Source organism: Delphinapterus leucas, chromosome 1, assembly GCF_059928025.1.
Source record: "Delphinapterus leucas isolate spDelLeu-1000000601 "Yukka" chromosome 1, BTC_Dleu_Yukka2, whole genome shotgun sequence".
Classification (NCBI taxonomy): Eukaryota; Metazoa; Chordata; class Mammalia; order Artiodactyla; family Monodontidae; genus Delphinapterus; species Delphinapterus leucas.
In genome coordinates, this window is record NC_143129.1 from 186,228,987 (window position 1) to 186,247,714 (window position 18,728).

Sequence of the window (18,728 nt, forward strand, 5' to 3'; positions counted from 1 at the left end):
GCCCGCCTTCTCTGAACATGTCACCCTGAGCTCTGGGAAAGCGGCCCCTGTAGCAGTCCCTCTTGAAATCAGAGTCAGGCCCACTGCCTAACCCATAGAAGGTGCTCAATAGAATCTTACTAATCAGGGACTTCCCTGCTGCCACAGTGGTTAAGAATCCGTCTGCCAATGCAGGGCACACGGGCTCGATCCCTGGTCCAGGAAGATCCCACATGCCGCAGAGCAACAAAGCCCGTGGGCCACAACTACTGAGCCTGCACTCTAGGGACCGCGAGCCACAACTACCGAGCCTGCGAGCCACAACTACTGAGCCCGCGAACCACAGCTACTGAAGCCCACGAGCCCTAGAGCCCATGCTCCGCAACAAAAGAAGCCACCGCAATGAGAAGCCCGCGCACCACAACGAAGAGTAGCCCCCGCTCTTCGCAACTAGAGAAAGCCCGCATGCAGCAACAAAGACCCAACGCAGCCAAAAGTAAAATAGATAAATTAAAAAAAAAGTTATAAAAAACAATCTTACTAACTAGAAAAAACTAGGAGATAATATTCCAGCTGATTTTTTTAAAAAAATACATTTATTTATTTATTTTTGGCTGCGTTGGGTCTTCGTTACTGCATGCGGGCTTTCTCTAGTTGCGGCGAGCAGGGGCTTCTCTTCGTTGCGATGCGTGGGCTTCTCATTGCGGTGGCTTCTCTTGTTGCGGAGCACAGGCTCTAGGCGTGCGGGTTTCAGTAGTTGTGGCACGCTGGCTCTAGAGCGCAGGCTCAATAGTTGTGGCTCACGGGCTTAGTTGCTCCACAGCATGTGGGATCTTCCCGGACCAGGGACCGAACCCGTATCCCCTGCACTGGCAGGTGGATTCTTAACCACCGCGCCGCCACGGAAGCCCCCTCCAGCTGGGTTTTGAAGGATGAGTAGAAGTTTGCCGGGGGAAGAAAGGAAGTGAATTCTAGGCAGGAACTACCTATTCTTTTAAGGACCCTCCCTAGCCCTGGTTCCATTTGTGCTCCAAGTCATAAAAACAGTGGTCAATGTTTATGGGTCAAGATACTATTCAAAGCTCTTTTACTTGTATTATGTCATCTAATCCTGACAATGTTACTTTTGAGTAGTATTTACTGAGCATCTGCCATGTGCCATACACAAGAAGGGCACCTAACCCACCAGGCAAGGTTAACCAAGTACACAAATAAACAAGTACAATAGTGACAGACTGTGTTAAACGCTCTGAAGGAAAGAATCAGGATGATGTGATGGAGGGCAGCTGGGAGGGGGTGGAGCTGAGGACACACTAGATAACCCTGGGCAGAGCCCCTGGAGGATGAGAAAAAATCAGACACAAGAGAAGCCAGGAAGGGTTCAAAGCCAAGGCGGGAATTCCCTGGCGGTCCAGTGGTTAAGACTTGGCCTTCCAATGCAGGGGGTGAGGGTTCGATCCCTGGTCGGGAAGCTAAGATCCCACATGCCTCCAGGCTAAAAAAACAAAAAAACATAAAACAGAAGCAATATTGTAACAAATTTAATAAAGACTTAAAAAAAGAAAAGTGGAGGCAACAGCAAGTACAAGGTCCCAGAAGTTGGAATAAATTTAGAGGAAGGAAAGGAAGACCAATGTGGGTGGAGATGAAGGGACACAGGCTGGGGGGTGAGGCTGGGAATGGAGAGTGGGGGTAAGGGTGGAGAGGTGAGAGTGGTTTCATGGGGGTGAGGGTGGTCACCTTGACCCTCTGGTCTAGAGAAGTCACGAGTTCAAGATGGAGGCTGCACACACAGACCTGGGGAGCTGTATTTAAGGATATGCATCTGGGGCATGCCCAAGGTCAAGTGCAGATGAAGATGAGAGGAGCTCTGTGCCCTGTGGCTCTTCAAGTCCGCGGAGGAGGAGGGAGAAGCAAGGACACGGAGAAGAAGCAGCCGGTGAGGCGGGAGGAGAGCCTGAGGTTCTGGGGCCCCAGCGAAGAAGGGTCAGCAAGGAGGAGGGAGTGACCTGTGGTGTCAGATGCTACAGAAGCAGGAATAGGAGGCCCAGGACCCGCCCCCAGTGCTTAGCAGGGGGACATCACCAGTGACCTTGGTGAGAGCTGTGCTAGTGGCTGGGGAGGTGGGGGGCAAAAGCCTCACCAGAGTGGGTTCAACAGGAAGTGGGAGGAGAGAAATTGCAGACAGCACACAGAGGAAACTTCCAAGAAAATTGGTTAAAGAGATTGTCTTAGTTCAGGCTGCTGTAACAAAAATATCACAGGCTGGGCGGCTTAAACAACAGAAATTTCTCACAGTTCTTGGAGGCTGGAAGCCTAAGAGCAGGTGCAAACAGCTCTGGCTCCTGGGGAGGGCCTTCTTCCTGGCTTGTTGTCGGCTGCTTTCTCCCTGTGGCTCACGTGGCAAGAGAGATCTCATGTGTCTTCTTTCCCTTAGAAAGGCACCAGTCCCATCATGGAGCCCCACCCTCACGATCGCTAATAAATCTAATTACTTCCCAAAGGACCCACCTCCAAATACCATCATTTTGGAGACTAAGATTTCAGCTATGAATATGGGGGGACACAAACATTCAGTCCACAGTAGAGAGGAGACAAAAGTGGTGGTAAGTAACCGGGAATGTTGGGGTTTGAGAGATTGCTTTTTCTGTTTTAAGATGGGGGATTTTATCTTTATTTTATTTTTTAATTTTTGGCTGCGTTGAGTCATCGTTGCTTGCGCGGGCTTTCTCTAGTTGCGGCGAGCGGGGACTACTCTTCGTTGCGGTGCGCAGGCTTCTCATTGCGGTGGCTTCTCTTGTTGCGGAGCACGGGCCCTAGGGGTGTGGGCTTCAGTAGCTGCAGCACGCAGGCTCAGTAGTTGTGGCGCACGGGCTTAGTTGCTCCGCAGCATGTGGGATCTTCCCAGACCAGGGATCGAACCTGTGTCCCCTGCAATGGCAGGCGTATTCTTAACCACTGCGCTACCAAGTAAATCCCAAGATGGGAGATGTTAAAGAATGGTTGAGTGCTGATGGAAAAAAATCCAGAAGAAAGGATACATTGATGATTTCATGGGGTGGGGGGCAAGGACTGCTGGAGTGACATCCTCAAGTAGGCGGAAGTACGCCAGATGAATGCCCTAGTGTTGGGTTGACCTCAGATGGGGGCAAGGATGCTTCTTCCGCAGTAACAGGAGGAAAGGCAGAGCTGGGTAAAGCTGTTGCTGGATGGGTAGATGTGGAGGCAGGTGTGTCTGAAAACTCTCTTTGGATTGCTTCTATGTTTTCAAAAAAAGAGCAATGGAAGTCATCAGCTGAGAGGGAGGTTTTGGGGCGAGGAGGTGGCATTCTGACCAGAGGTGTGAAAACAATCACTTAGAAGATTGTTAGGCAGCCCCTGGGCTTGCTCAGAGTTAGGAGAGATGTCACTCGGGAGGAAGAACACTAAGGATTGTTAACTAGGTATCAAGGCTTGACTCCATGCTCCCAATGCAGAGGGCCTGGGTTCAATCCCTGATCGGGGAAGTAGATCCCACATGCATGCCGCGACTAAGAAGTCCACATGCTGCAACTAAGAAGACCGCATGTCACAACTATGAGTCTGTGTGCCACAACTAAGACCTGGCGCAGCCAAAATAAATAAATATTAAAAAAAAAAAAAAAGAACAGTAGCAACTTCAGGAAGTGGCTACCACTCCTAAGGTGGTCTTATTAAAATGGAGACACTTAAAGAACAGGGTCCAGGAAGCTGATACATGAGAAAGGGGTGCTGCTCAGCTGGGGCTGGGGTTTCTGGGGAGAAGAAAATGAGGCTGGTTCTACAAGCGTTGGAATAACTGCAAACTGTATTCAACTGCTGTTTCTGGAATGTTCCAACTGTTGCTACCAGGATGAAGAAGCAGGAGTAGGTGACACCAACAGAACAGGAACAAGCAGGAAGCAAACAGGGAGAAGTCTCTTCTTTCTCCAGCCTGCAGTCTCCCCTCTAGACCCCCGTTGAAAGAACCTGACCAGGTTGCAGGTGGTAAAGCAGAAACGTGGTTTGCAGTCAAGAACAGCAGGGTGGGGGCTTCCCTGGTGGTGCAGTGGTGGGGAATCCTCCTGCCAATACAGGGGACAAGGGTTCGAGCCCTGGTCCAGGAAGATCCCACATGCCGTGGAGCAACTAAGCCCGTGTGCCACAATTACTGAGCCTGAGCTCCAGAGCCTGCGAGCCACGACTACTGAGCCCGCGTGCCACAACTACTGAAGCCCGTGTGCCTAGAGCCCGTGCTCTGCAACAAGAGAAGCCACCGCAATGAGAAGCCCGTGCACCGCAACGAAGAGTAGCCCTCGCTCGCCGCAACTAGAGAAAGCCCGTGCACAGCAACAAAGACCCAACGCAGCCAAATATAAATAAATGAAATAAATACATTTATAAAAAAAAAAAAAAAAAAAGAACAGCAGGGTGGGTTTGGAACTTGGTCATCTGGCAGACTAGGCCTGAGGGTAAATAAACCTAGACCAGACAGCATGGGGAGTTTCCTCCCCACCACTGTGAGCCAGGATTGGGCTTCTGCTAGGTGAGTACAGGGCACACAGGGACTGGAGGGTGTGTGCAAGTGAGTGATTGTAACTGGTAAGGACACGACGTGGGGAGAGTGGGTGAAAGTGGTCCAGTCCATGGACTGTAGGTCTGGGCATGAAGACGTTTGCCACTCAACTTTGGTCCGCGGACCGGCAGCACCAGCGTCTCCTGGGAGCTTTGAGTAATGCAGAATCTCAGGCCACTGAAACCCACTGAATTGGAATCTGCATTTTTAAGGGATTCCCAGGTGATTCCTGTCTATATGCCAGTTTGGGGAGCGCCGGCAGAAGAATGTGTGGAATTGGGAAGCTAGAAGGGATGAACTGGAAAGCTAGGAGGTGATGATCGGAGTGTGGGCGGCTTGAACTTGAGGTGGTGGACAGTGTACCTGACTGCAGCAAAGAGGGCTAGCGCAGGGAGACATCCCCCCCATCCCCCCACCCCCGGCACCAGCTTCCAGGCTGGGCGCTTTAGGTAGGAAGAAGCCAAGGGCTCTCGGGCATTAGGACCCCAAATTAGGCCTCACCTCCCCAAGTTAGTGAGTTCGACTCCCATCCCAGTAGCTGGTAATTTATGGATTATTGAATTTCCTTAATTTTTTTTTCTTTCTAAGACTTGCAAAAGTAGAGCGAACCCCTTTATTTCTCTTTGGGGTAGTCCAGCATGGCTCCCCGCTCCGATCCGTCGCAGTGGGACAGGCCACCCTGCCTCCCTCCCCCTGCAATCCTCCGGACGGGTGAGAGGACAGGTTTTGCATTCAGGCAAAAGAAATCGCTCCCCGAGCGTACAGTACAGGGCGAGATGGTGGCGACCGTGGGGCGTGGCAGAGCGATTGGTACAGCCTGAGCCCTGCGTGCTCTGCGCGCTGCGGCCTCTTTGCGTCTGCGTAGTTCACCCAACTCCTTTTCTGCCTCCGCTGCGGCGATGGCGCCAGTGGTTAGTATGGCTCCGTGTGAGGCCTCGGCTCTGGGGAGAGGCACGTGGGCCTCGCCGGCCCGGCCCCTGCCTGGCTCGCGGTGCACGGCTCTCTGCAGCATCCTGCCGGGGCCGGGCTAGCAGGCCGGCCGGAGCAGGCTGGGGCGGCCGCCGGGCCCCGCACATTGTGGGCGGAGGAGGCCGCGGCCCGAGGCGTGAGGGGCAGACCCGGGGCTCTCGGAGGCCGCGGCTTGGGCTTGGGCCCCTGCCTGCGCGGCCAGCGGGGAGCTGGGAGCCTGAGACTGCAGCCTGGGTCGGTCAGCGGCCCTTGGAGCCCCGCCGGCGTGAGGCAGCCGAGGCCTGGGCCTGGTTACCTGGGCGGAAGGCGGGGAAGGAGGGGACCCGGCGCCCTCCGTGACCAGTGGAAAGGTCCACGGAAGGTGGCGTGGCCGGCCTGTTTTCAGAGGCAGGCCCGGGTCAGAGGAATCTTTCGCGTCTGCGGAGGAAGTTAAATCTTCAGGGTGCAGCTCTACAACCCCTTTTAGGGGTCGGGTGAGGGCCCAGTTCCATTCGCTCTCCGCCAGGCTGGGACTGGGCCCTCGCGCGGCGCCCTCGCGTCACTCCGGCTGCAGATCGTTCTGCCAGGTTACTGGGAGGAAGTTTTCCTATCCTCCTCCGTTGCTGGGACGCCCTTGGGAACATTTTCGGCTCCTCTCCATTTTTCTGCCTGGGTGGGCTTGTAAGGTTTCTAGGCGTGTGTATGCTTTTGGTTTAAAACCATGGTGGGAGGTATGGAGACTATTGCCGGCAGGTCTTTTATTTGCTGATTGTATATTTCTGGGGCTAGATTTTTGAAGCAGCCCTTTTGATTGTTACTAGGAAGACATGTTGGGGGCGGGGGAAAAGGGACTTGTTGAAAGCTGAATGTTTGAAAAATTGACCCAGTTGATACAGATTTTAGGTGAAGTTTTTTGAGACATGAAGAGAGGTAAGACGGATTCTTGGAAAGGTCTGTTTAGATTCTGAAAGGCTTTTTCAAGTGCACCTGCGGGTAAGTAGGTTGTCCAAATGCTTTTCTTAACGGTGTTACACTTGTAGACGGAGAAGAATCATAGGAGGTTTTTTCTGAGAATGAAGAGGTTGGAACCTTGTTAAACTGGTGGTTTGAAAGTGCTAGATTAAATCAGTCAAAAGGCCAGGAATTGTCGCCATTAACGTTATAATTAGAACCTAAGTTTTAGTTATATCCTTGTCCCAGCTGGGGTTAGATGGGCTGCTAGGATGTGTAGTTCTGGTCGCTGTTCTGAGAAGGTAGATGAGACAGGACGAAGAGAAAACGGCTAAACTGGATCAGGACCCGAGTCTGGAAAGTTAGGACAGGAATTTGTTGCGGATTAAAGCTGTTTTGGGTCCGCAAGGCATGTGCACGCCTGTGTCTTAATCCTGGAAGAAAACGAATGAGTATTCCTTTAACTTTATTTTGGAAATTTTAGGGCAAACAAGAGGAAACGTTCATTTTATTGTAGTTCATAAGCTAACAGATCTTCATGCTCATAGAAACTGGCGAGGCTGGAAAGTGTACATGGGTCAGGAGTGCTAGCACGATTTCCCCTTCAAGAGGGCATGACCCCAGGTTTGTAGAGCAGCATCTTGAGTGTGATCCAGCGTCCACTCTTGGCGCCTTTGCAGGGGAACACAGTTTGATGGTTTTTGTATTTGCGTGTACTTTTACGATTCTAGTAGTTTTGCTTTTGTTGAGTTTTTTTTTTTTTTTTTTTTGGGACTGGTTATGCCTTCATCTCTGTTATCATTTGTATACTTTTCTTAGAAAAAGCTTGTGGTGAAGGGGGGCAAAAAAAAGAAGCAGGTCCTGAAGTTTACTCTTGACTGTACCCATCCTGTAGAAGATGGAATCATGGATGCGGCCAATTTTGTAAGTTACACCCTTGATGTCACCCTGGGCAGTAGTGAACCCTTTGAGTTGTTGCTGAGAAGACCTCCTGGAGCATGCTTGCTGGCTGGCCCCGGCTCCTCTGCTCTTCTGGCTCTACTGTTTGACCCTGGAGCTTTGTCTCGTTCTGCTTCTCACCCTTGCTTTCCCGTGTAGCAGTGTGAGGAATAAAGGAGAGGCGCTCTAGCGCGTCAGTGCCAGAGAACTTACCTCATCATCTTCAGTTTCCAAAAATGATTTTACTTAAAATTTACTAGGAAACAGGCAAACCTTTGCACTGGAGTGTGTTTTAAGTGCAAGCTGTGGACCCTGACCCTCAGGGCCAAGGGGGTGCCTGTGACCTGGGCCTGATGCTTGGCTCTGGGGCCTTGGACAGATGGCAGCATCTCCTTGAGTTTTTCTCTTTTATTAAGCACCAGAGCTTCAGTGTTTCTGTGAGAATATCCTGTTTGCTGATTTGTAATTGGAGCTTTTGGGTTTTTTCAGGCCTTGCTCTGTACTGATTTTTTACCCTCATGTTGGCCCCATTCCCCAATATTCCTCTATTTCACATAAGTCTAGAAAAATTAATCTCATTGTCACGTTTTTGACTCTGCAACTTGGTCGTGGCATTTTACTGTTTTCCTCTCCAACAGCCAAGCTTGGGGGAATTCAGGCATATTGTGCAGAACCCTAAATTGACATTTTCTCTTTACTCTCCAGAAGGTCAACTACTGCGAGATAAATATTACAACAAGAATAATTTTCAAATAAAAAAATTAAAGGTTTGGCTTACAGCCACTGTTTACAAAGCGTGGAATTCGGGTAACCTGTAGTTCACCACCCTCTGGTAGATGCCTTTTGTGTCCTGGCCTGTCCTGCAAGAAGTCCTTCACTTGACTCCTTAGTTCCTTCTCCAGCCAATGACTTCTTGCTTTTCTCCGTGGCCTCTTGTCCCTCGTAACTTGTGGCTTCTTCCAGTTTGTGTCTGGGATGTTCCCTTCTCCCTTCCTCCCTCTGTACTGATCTGTGTATGTGACTGTCTTCCTTCTAGACGCCTCCTGAGGATAGAAAACACAAGTCATTTATGAGTCTGAGATGCAAAGGTCAGGATTTCTGACCTAATCACCCCCCCCCCCCGCCACCCGCCAACCTGTCGCCAGTTAACATATTGTGTATTGGAGTTTTTAAATAGAGGACTGTAGGAGTTGGGAGCTGAAGGGACTTCGTAGCATTGCAATAGCAAGAAAACCAAAAAAGAGTCCTCTTTTTTGGTCAGAGACTCCTGAAACCCACGGAAGTGAATGACCAGCCCAGGCTTCCACGGGGGTTTGCCCAGAGTCCATCTCTGGGCTCCTAGGCCACTGTCCCTTCTGCTGTTCGGTGATGGTGCACGTGGCCCCTCAGCCGATCTGTAATTGTTTTGGTCACTGTATGTTTTTGTTCCTTCTTCTGGATCGAAGACCTATTTTCTCTTATCACACAGAGGACAATGCTTTATATGTCTTAGGTCCAGAAGTTGCTTGTCACTTTGGTTGCCTGTATCTTGTAAGTTTCGGTCTGGGTTTCCTGACTACTCTCCCGAGACCCAGGAGTCAGAGCCTTGCATGGCGTAGAGGCACATTGAGCATATGTGTGGAAGTAGTCACGTATGTTCATGCTAGGATGTTTTCAGTTACATATGTGAACAGTTGAATACCATCTTCTGATGGCTGTTCCTAGATTTCAGATCTTTGGCCGAAGATTTTCTTTTTTTTTAAGATTGAACATTTAATGAACTGTATCTGCTCAGAGTCAGGAGTATAAAGAAAATGAGATGGGTGAACTGGTCAATTTGATGATTTCTACAGGAGCAGTTTCTTCAGGAAAGAATCAAAGTGAACGGAAAAGCCGGGAATCTCGGAGGAGGTGTTGTAACAATCGAAAGAAGCAAAAGCAAGATCACTGTAACTTCCGAGGTGCCTTTTTCCAAAAGGTATGGGAGAGAGATGAGCGCTTCTTGCCTGCATCCTAGCACTAAGATTCCCACCCCCACCGTGGCCGGGAATGTCACTCCACCTTGAGTAATCTGCCCTGTGGTTACCTCTGTTAGCCTCTGGAGCAGCGTCCAGTGTAGCGGGTGGTGGATGAACGGATGAATGTTACGGTAGTTAAAAGTATTCAACTCTTAGTAGATTTTTACAGTTTTGTTTTTCACAGGCTAAAGTATTTCAAGCAGTAAAGATGCTCGGACTTGCTTAGACTGTGTTCTTAAAAGTGAAGATCTTGCTTCCTTTACCTCTAGATGACGTTGAAGAGCTTTCATTTCTGAGTTTATGGTTTCCCCCGCCCCCCCCCCCCCCCGCAAATGCTACTGTAATTAGGTGAGGGATCTGAAATCTCAGTTTAGACTGAAGCCACTCTGTTAATTCCTGTGGGCCAGTTTTTTTAAGTTGGAGACAGCAGTTCACTTGCCCTGCTATATATTTATGTCTTTTGTTTTGAGAATGATGTTAAAAACACGTTACAAGTCACTACGGAATTGGACGTGTTTATACCTAGCTCCTAGCCCAGAGCCTGGCGTATAATTCTTAGGAGCGTTTAATCAAACTGAATCAAACAGTAGGAAGTTTGAAGTGTTAGGACAAGTTGGTTATAGTTAAGCCTTTGCTTTTATTTTTATTTATTTATTTAAAGAATAGGGTTTAATTAATTAATCAGTATTTATTGGCCGTGCTGTGCGGCTTGCAGGATCTTAGTTCCCTGGCCAGGGGTTGAACCAGCACCTTCGGCAGTGAAAGCGCCGAGTCCTAACCACTGGACCGCCAGGGAAGTCCCCTTTGCTTCCATTTTTAACTGAAACAGTCAAGAGATGACTTTAAGGCTAAGTGAACTACTCCTGTTCTGCCTGACTGCGTTATTTCATTTGTGCAGAAGGCAGTTTGACAGAGTGAGAGATGGGGCAACTGGAGGGCCTCCAGGGTGTGCTTAACACCCACCCCACTGGGCTTCTGCAGAGCTCTCAGGGAAGCGCTTTTAACCTAGCTTCCCCCAACATTCTATTAGGAAAATACTCAAACCACCTAAACTTTTGAATTAACCACCTCACCTGAATACAATATAGTAGAAATAGTAAATGGAAAAAAAAGAATACTTTTTAGATGAAACTAACAAACTGATTTATTTTTATGTAGGGAAAAGTGGGTAGAATTGAACTGAGATCTTCACATCTTTGTGAAGATTGCTTTGTTGGCGTAAGTAAGACAGTTGAACAGTGTTCATTTCTTGGAGGTGTTGAGTTTGTTGGTTTGTTAATATTTGGGTCCTGGCTAAAGTGCCACAGTTTGCCTGTGCATCTCATTTAGTCCTTGTACTAGTCTGAAGAGATGCTAAGGATCATGAGTCCTGTTTTACAGAGGGCGAATCTGAGGTCTGGAAAGGTTAATTTGCCCAGTGGTGGGTTTGCTGGGTGTTCTATTCCTCTTTATGGCTTTGGGGAGATGCCAGAATAGATAAACCTCAGGGCCTCATAAGCAGACAGCTGAGAGATGAAACAGGATTGCAGGCTTTCTTTTGAGCACAAGAGGCATCGCTGCCTTTAGGTGAACAGAGTTTGCTGACAGCGCTGTGCAGGGTTGGCTGCTGAGCTCCCTCAGGCCGAGGCAGCCGCTGGGTGGATGGACTGGAGAGGCCAAGTGCTCTCACTGCAGAGTCGCGGTCAGGGCGGTTGCCGGGGCGGGGGGCGGGGGGCATTGGGAGATGAGCGTCACGCAGCAGGAGTGAGCGTGTGTGTGTGTGTGTGTCTGTGTGCGTGTGTGTGAGTGACACGGCCCTCAGCCCCAGTCCCAGTAACCCAGCAACCTCAATGGCAGGTTTCAGTCAGTGAGGTGAAGTACTTGGAGCTCATTGGAAATCCAGCGGTTTCTCAATAAAAGGTACTGAGATTGTGTGCTTAATTGCCAGATTACTACCTTGATCTCTTTCCCTAGTGGTCGCTAAAAACCATTTTATAGGTGAGGGCTGTTGCTTCATGGACAGCAGTCCCATCTTAATCTGTTCTCATTTTTATGTCCAGGTTAGATGAAATGTGATTGATGTTTATTCTCGTTAGAGCATTGGCTGGCTATAATATTTGTCTGTCTTTGCCATTTTTGAACCATGGGAAAACACCTTGAATTGTTATGACTTTGAATGCAGGGGTTTCATAAAAGTTACAGTGTTTCAGAATTTAAGAAGGCCTTGTATCTGGTGCAGTTCTGAAGTGTTCTTTCTCTGCAGGTATTTGAAATATCTCACCAAAAAATATTTGAAGAAGAATAATCTCCGTGATTGGTTACGCGTAGTTGCTAACAGCAAAGAAAGTTACGAATTACGTTACTTCCAGATTAATCAAGATGAAGAAGAGGAGGAAGATGAGGATTGAAACTCAGTTATCTGGAGTATTTTGTATGAATTCTTAAATAAAATTTAGGAAACAAAATGGTGGCTTTCCTTGTATCTCTGCAGCGTGGATTGAACAGAAAATTGGAAATCATAGTAAAAGGGCTTCACTTGGGCTGCCACTCACTTGCTTGTAATTAAACTTTTTTTCTGCTTGAAAATTTCAATACTTTTGGTGGAAATACCAAAATGTGTAAGTCTCCTTCGAGGGAACTGACTACTGTTTGTCATTGAACAGGTGGATGAGGGCGTGGAGATGTGAGTCCAGTTGGTTACTATTTTACACAAAAAGGGGTGGGTCAGTTTCATCTGGTACTTTTCTCAAAGATTGAGGAATACAAATGTGGGAACTCCTGATTCACTGAAAGCAGATCCAGTGACTTGTTTCTGAGGTTCTTTTTTTGGGAAAGTGGCAGTGTCGATAAAATGCAGGCTTCTGGGGCATTTGTCTTCATTTTCTGATTACAAATTACTCTTGATGGACACAGTTATTACTATGTATGTTAATCCTTTTTCTTCCTGTAGAAATAAAATGTCCTTTTGCTTCGCATATTCTACTACACCTCTGGAAAGGGTCTGGAGAGCGACTGTAAAAGTCACAGGTGTTCAATTAAGGAAAGGTCTACAAAATACGAATTTGTAAATAAGCATTGTTTCTACAAGTCCTTGCACCAAACTGTCACTTTGAACCCCACCAGGGGGAGCTGGAGATGAGGAATAGTGGAGCTTCCAAAGGTGGGTGTCTGTGAGGTTGCCTGGGGTCAGGCTCAGAATCCCAGAGTTCTGGAGTCTTACCCCGGGGGCAGGTGTGGAGGAGAGGGGCCTGGGAGACAGCTCAGGCTGAAGAGAAGTCTTGAGATGCCCAGGGAGTAGTCCCTTTCACACCATTTAGGCCATGGCTGGGGCTTAAAAGTCATTCTACAAACACGTTAAGCAGGGCCAAACTGAAAGGGCTTCCCACGATATTGGGGGTTCTGCTGTACGTGTACAGGCTAGAGATCTGTGAAAGGTCATTAATGAGATCATAAAGATGTGACTGTTGCTGACAATGTCGAGAGTGACTTTGAGAAGAGATCCTGATGCCTTATGGTGCCCTCTAAAATTTAAATTTTACAGGAATGTCTGCATTGTTTTAAGGTTACGTTGTATCAAATTCATGTCTTTCAAGAGCTTGCTTAGGGTGCCTTTCCACACCTGAAATTCTTGTGATCTTGCTAGTTGCATAGCTGGAAATTAAATGTTTTGAGTCATACCTTGGCTCCAATTTAACATCTGGTGCTCCTTGGGTTGAATTTAACATGTTGAGGCTTTGTAATTTCATTTGTGGTAAAGGCTCTAGCATTTTCTATTTCTATGCAAATTTCTTGAAGCAGAATTGTTTGCCTGTTTCTCCGCCCTGGAGGAGGCAGTGTTTCTTTCAAATTTAACTGAGCATCAGTCGCTCTTTGGTGCTGTCCATTACCATGATTATTAACTTTGTTAGCAAGTTTGTGACTTGGGTTTGCAAATTTTACTTGTTTGTTGCATTGATGTTCCCTTGTAGTAATTCTTAGTTTGGTTGTAAAAAAATTAGCCCTGGGCTGAAATTAGCATATAAGTTTTTTTTTTTTTAAACTATTCCCAGAATCTAAAACTTGTAATAAAATTGAAACTTTTTGGTTTTTCTATGCCTTTTGAACTCTTGTATTTTGACTTTTGATCACATTTTATATTAAAGTGGCTAACGCATGGCTACTATTATTGTACAAGGCTTTTTTTTTTTTTTAAAGGATTGGCATGTTAATCTGTTTAGCAACAATAAATTGGTTGTTTGTCCTCACTGATGAATTGCTGTACCAACAATGACCTTGGACTTCATTAAGTTTGAGAAGAACATGTGTCTTTTATTCCCACTTTCTTCACCCTAGTTATGCCGCGGTGCCTCAGGTTCTGGAGTTGCCTTATAACCGAACTCTCCATGTAGAATTTCTTCAGACCCAGAGCCGGAGAATAACTTTGCAAACACATGACTTTCTGATGGATACGTGATGTGAACTTGAATTACATGGCACCCATTATCCCAGCTGTGCCCGAGCCACAGTTTAGACCCATTTCACCTGCCTGATCAAGGCACAGGAAGAGACTGGGTCTTGGAGCGTTTCAAGCTGAGATTTAAGTGCATAAAGGTAGTGAAATAGGAACTTGGTGCAGCCTTGTTCTCAGCTGACTCCAAATCCAGCACGGCTTCACCCTTGGCTGGGTGAACACTATCTCTCATCTGAGGTTTAATTTTGTTGCTTTCCTTTCGAAAGCCCCCGCTACCCCTTTCTGTGGCTTTTTCAGTGGTGAAGGTGTGCTTTTCTGAGTAGTGTCATCCTCCTAGCATTTTGGGACGAGCCACGTGGTGAAATAGACCAGTGCTGGCTGGTAAGTGGTGCCTAGCACAGAGGTGTTCGGAAACATTGGTGTCACAGATGGGGGAAAGTGGGAGAGTTGGATCACATCAAATATATTTTAAGACAATTGGTCAAAATTACAGAATGTTTTGGGGTATTTAGGCCTCAGCCTTTTTAGGGGTCTCTTGGTTTCTTGGAAGATGAGCAGGACCCCAGTATGGTGATAATGGTCCCCTGGTCCATCACTGACACGCTCAGGGGAGCTTGGAAGCTTGCTCTCCTTCCTCTTGCTGCCTGGCCCTTCTGCTGACTTACTCCCAAACTTCACAAGGCTGTAAGCAGGGCCCTGTGCGGGCCCCCCTTCCTGTGAGGGGGGCACATCCCTAGGAGGTGGGTCCCTGACAAGAGAGAACTACAGATTTGGCAGTACCAAGGGGACAGGCCTCTGCTTGGTAACCTTGGATAGAGCCAATATATTTTTTAAAATAGTTTTGATTTTTTAAATGAATTTTTATTGGAGTATAGTTTATTTACAATGTTGTGTTAGTTTCTGCTGTACAGCAAAGTGATTTAGTTATACCTATACATGTATCCACTTTTTCAGATTCTTTTCCCATATAGGTCATTACAGAGTATTGAGTAGAGTTCCCTGTGCTATACAGTAAGTTCTTATTAGTTATCTATTTTATATGTAGTGGTGTGTCAATCCCAGTCTCCCAATTTATCTCCCCCCCCTTCCCTCTTGGTAACCATAAGTTTGTGTTCTACGTCTGTGACTTTATTTCTGTTTTGTAAAGTTCATTTGTACCATTTTTTTAGATTCCACACATAAGCGATATATGAAATTTGGCTGACTGACTGACTTCCCTCAGTTTGACAGTCTATAGGTCCGTTCTAAAATATTTTGATTTTATTTATTTATTTTTGGCCGTGTTGGGTCTTTGTCGCTGCGTGCGGGCTTTCTCTAGTTGCGTCGAACGGGAGCTACTCTTCGTTGCGGTGCAGGGGCTTCTCATTGCGGTGGCTTCTATTGTTGCAGAGCACGGGCTCTAGGCTCGCGGGCTTCAGTAGTTGCGGCATGTGGGCTTCAGTAGTTGCGGCACGCGGGCTCAGTAGTTGTGGCTCGCGGGCTCTAGAGCGCAGGCTCAGTCGTTGTGGCGTACGGGCTTAGTTGCTCCGCGGCATGTGGGATCTTCCCGGACCAGGGCTTGAACCTGTGTCCCCAGCATTGGCAGGCAGATTATTTTTTTTTCTTTTGCGGTACGTGGGCCTCTCACTGTTGTGGCCTCTCCCATTGCAGAGCACAGGCTCCGGACGCGCAGGCTCAGTGGCCATGGCTCACGGGCCCAGCCGCTCTGCCGGCATGTGGGATCTTCCCGGACCGGGGCACGAACCCGTGTCCCCTGCATCGGCAGGCGGACTCCCAACCACTGCGCCACCAGGGAAGCCCTGGGGCTTGTTTTTAACAGCAGTCATTTTTGGTCCATTGTTATTAAAATATATATTTAATAGTTTAACAGTAATCAACGCTCTCCTTTAAATACTACTAGAGATTGTTAGGCAAAAATCCATTTGTTTCTGCCCTTCCAGTTTCTGCTTTGCTTTGGTTTTGGTCATTAAGTATTGTTACCTAGCTGCAGCCATCGCAAGAACAAGGACGGGGAGAGGATTATGAGTGATGAACATCTCGACTCTTAATTTGCCAAATTAAGCAGTTGGAACTGTTCTTCGTTGAATGATGTCTGACTTAACCTCACCTTGGGAACCGGAGCCAGGGTTAATGGTGCGTGTGTGGTGGGCTCTCTGGTGATGGGAAATGCTGTAGGTCACAGTTTCTCTGAAGTGGGACAGGGGACCTGTGGAAGTGTCCTGAACTCATTCCACCATGTGGGAGGGGTTGGGGGCAGGGCTGGGGACTGGGGTGGGCAGTTTGGTGGCACTTAGGGTCTTTTCCTGGCTAACATTCAGGAAGACAGGAGGTCTGGAAAGAGGAAGGCAGCCTTGCCAGGGAAAATGCAGGCCTGCTAAAGCCTCAGTGGTCGAGGTTCCCTCAGCTACATGTCCAGGAGGTGAAATACAGCTTCAGGCCAGGAGGATCCCTTGCTTTCTTAGTCCGCTTCCCTGCGGCCCTTCGCTTGGCCCTTGCAGGCCACCTGCTCGGGGCAGATTCAACATCTCTCCTAATGTGGTTTAAAAGGGATCCTGGAGACGGGATTCCCAGTGCCCTGCACTTTTTCTGGGAGGCTGGACTGTTCTCTCCCAAACGTGACTGCAGAGGAGCTTTGGTTTGGGGCTTGCTGTCAATTCACTAGGTCGGAAGAATGTGCTGCATATTTCTCCAGCTTCCCCCCCCCCCCATGCCATCCATCACCTTCAGGTCACAGCTTGGACTCACTGTGGAGTGGGTTGTGGCCACCTCCCCAAGAGGTCTTGCACTAGGGGCCCTTGCCAAGCACCCACAACTCTCCTGGTTCCTCAAAGTCCCCAGGAAGGAAGAGCCCTCCTGGTGATGCCAGTGGCTCGGGTACTGGTGAAACAGGTGAGTGCCCACCTGGATGGAGCGGGTGCTCAGCCAATACCAGAGGGGTGGGTGCCAGAGAAGAAACCTCCTCCCGGCTGCTTTGGGCTTCCCAAGTCAGGTAGATCTTGAGGGTCCTTGGCATGACTGGGTCTCCAGTGGCTTCCCCCAAACGTGTCTGGCCCCAGGCAGTGAGGTGAGAGCGCCCGCCCTTTCCTGGCTCTTCTAGGGGTAGAAAGCCCGCCCCTGAAACTTTTGCGTTCGTAGAGTAGCTTTAAGACTTGCTGCAGCTGCAGCCGAGGCTGGTGGCGCGTGTTTAAAATTCTAGTCTTGCTCCCGAGGGCTTCGGCCTCCATCTTCACCTTTAACAACCGAGGGCTGGCGGCGCGGTTCCTTCCCGCTCCGCGCGGAGTTTTGGGCACAAAGAACGCAGAGCCCGCATCACCCCCGGGCGTCCGGATGTGTTTAAAGCGGACCCCGCCTGGAGGGGTGTTTTGGAAGTGGGCACGTGTGCGGTGGGAGCGGGGCGCGATGGGGTGAGGGAGGAGCCAGCCTCTACAGATTTTTCTGGAGGAATCAGACCCACTGTCTCCAGAGCGGCCCTTCCCCAAGTGCGGGACGCATGTTTCTTCGAATCCTCTTTGGAAAGGGGATTAGAAGCGTGTTGCGGCCGGTGCGGGGCGACCAGGGTCTCGGCGCGTGTGAGCGGAGTACTGGAGCTCGCTGCCCGCTGCCCCGGGGACCCCGCCTCCGCGCCCTTGGGGACCCTTCCCGGGCGGGGGCGGCAGCGGCATTGGGCCCTGCCGGAGGTGCGCGGGCCGGCGTTTCCCCGCCTCCCACCGGGCCCGGCCCACCCGAGTCCCAGCTCCCAGCTCGGCCGTCGGGTCCCCGGGCGCGTGGTCGCCTCGACGGCTCCCCCTGTCGGAGCGCCCTGTCCCCACCCCGCACCCAGAGTCTCAGGACTAGTCCCCCCAACTTGTTCTCTGCTGTTAACTAGTCGCGCTGCCGGAACGATGGGATGGGGTTGCCACAGCAACCAGACTGGACGTCACAATCCGGGCATGTGTGCCGCCCCCCCCCCCCCGCCACCCCCCTTCTTGCTGCCTGCCGCCGGCGCTGCCGCCGCCACCTCGGCCGGCTGCGGGACTCAGGCTGCGGGGCGCGGTGGGCGGAGCAGCCCGGGCTTTGCGGGGAGCGGGGCGAAGGCGGCCGAGAGGAAGGGGGTCGAGACGGGGGAGTGGAGGTTTGGGGGGGTGGGGGGGCAGGCGGCCGCCATCTTCTCGCCGAGGCCGCCTCGCCCGCCGCGCGCGCCCGTCCGGCAGCGCACGGGTTAAGGCTGGCACCGCGCCCGGCGGGAGGGGGGCGCCCACCTCCCCTCCCCCCCGCGCCGGGCATGCGGGGCCCGCTGGGCACCGAGGAGGAGCTGCCGCGGCTGTTCGCGGACGAGATGGAGAACGAGGACGAGATGTCAGGTGAGCGGGGCGCCGGCTGCGCCCGGGGCGGGCGGCGGGGGACGAGGCGACCGGCGGGGCCCCGGGGCCGGACCTCGCGGGCGGCGCTGGCGGCGCGCGGGAAGGGGCGCCGGGCTGCGTTCCCGCCTTGCTGGCGCCGCGCGGCCAAGGGCGCGGGGCTGGGCGAGCGGCGGGGAGCGGCGCGCGGGCCGCTAAGGGCGGGTACGAGAGGGGCCACCCTGGCCGCGGCGCGGGCGGAGGACCGCCGGGGGCCTGCGCCGGGCGCCCGAAGCGGGGAGGGGGCGCGGCGCCGCGGGGGTCAGCCCGCGTGCCCTTGAAGGGGGCGGGAATCTCGCTCGGCTGCTGGTGCCGCGCACTCGGCACTCTCGCCCCGCGCCGCGCACCCCTGGCCTCGCGGGGACGGGCGGGGGCAGGCGGGACCAGATACCCGGACCCGGCCGGTCTCGGCCCCAGGGTGGGCTGGGTGGGGCCCGGAGCGGGCGGAGGACGGGACGTGCTAGAGGAGAGGGCGAGCGCCCTGACTGGGGCGGCTTCCCTCCGGGCCCACGAAAGCTCCGGGGTGAGGCGCGCGG

The 18,728-nt window shown here is 50.8% G+C and overlaps 1 protein-coding gene across 3 annotated transcripts; it reads left to right on the forward strand.

The window, feature by feature from the left end:
* The first annotated feature begins 5,362 nt into the window (after positions 1 to 5,362).
* On the forward strand, positions 5,363 to 11,831 carry RPL22 (ribosomal protein L22). 3 transcript variants are annotated; one of them, XR_016390105.1, is made up of 5 exons: positions 5,363 to 5,463; positions 7,271 to 7,375; positions 9,223 to 9,347; positions 10,546 to 10,605; positions 11,630 to 11,831. XR_016390105.1 is itself a non-coding variant. In XM_022598830.3 (4 exons), the coding sequence occupies exons 1-4, from the start codon at positions 5,452 to 5,454 to the stop codon at positions 11,772 to 11,774; spliced, it is 387 nt and encodes a 128-aa protein (XP_022454538.1). In that variant the 5' UTR covers positions 5,364 to 5,451; the 3' UTR covers positions 11,775 to 11,831. The 3 variants fall into 3 exon arrangements, 1 of the variants encoding a protein (XP_022454538.1); XM_022598830.3 differs by lacking the exon at positions 10,546 to 10,605 and having other exon boundaries at positions 5,364 to 5,463; XR_016390099.1 differs by lacking the exons at positions 5,363 to 5,463; positions 10,546 to 10,605 and adding an exon at positions 6,475 to 6,493.
* The last annotated feature ends 6,897 nt before the right edge of the window (positions 11,832 to 18,728 follow it).

Excerpts from the sequence above, each read along its gene's own strand:
- RPL22 (XM_022598830.3), top strand. Across the intron at positions 7,376-9,222 it reads TCATGGATGCGGCCAATTTT|GAGCAGTTTCTTCAGGAAAG; the intron begins GTAAGTTACACC and ends TGATTTCTACAG. Across the intron at positions 9,348-11,629 it reads GAGGTGCCTTTTTCCAAAAG|GTATTTGAAATATCTCACCA; the intron begins GTATGGGAGAGA and ends CTTTCTCTGCAG.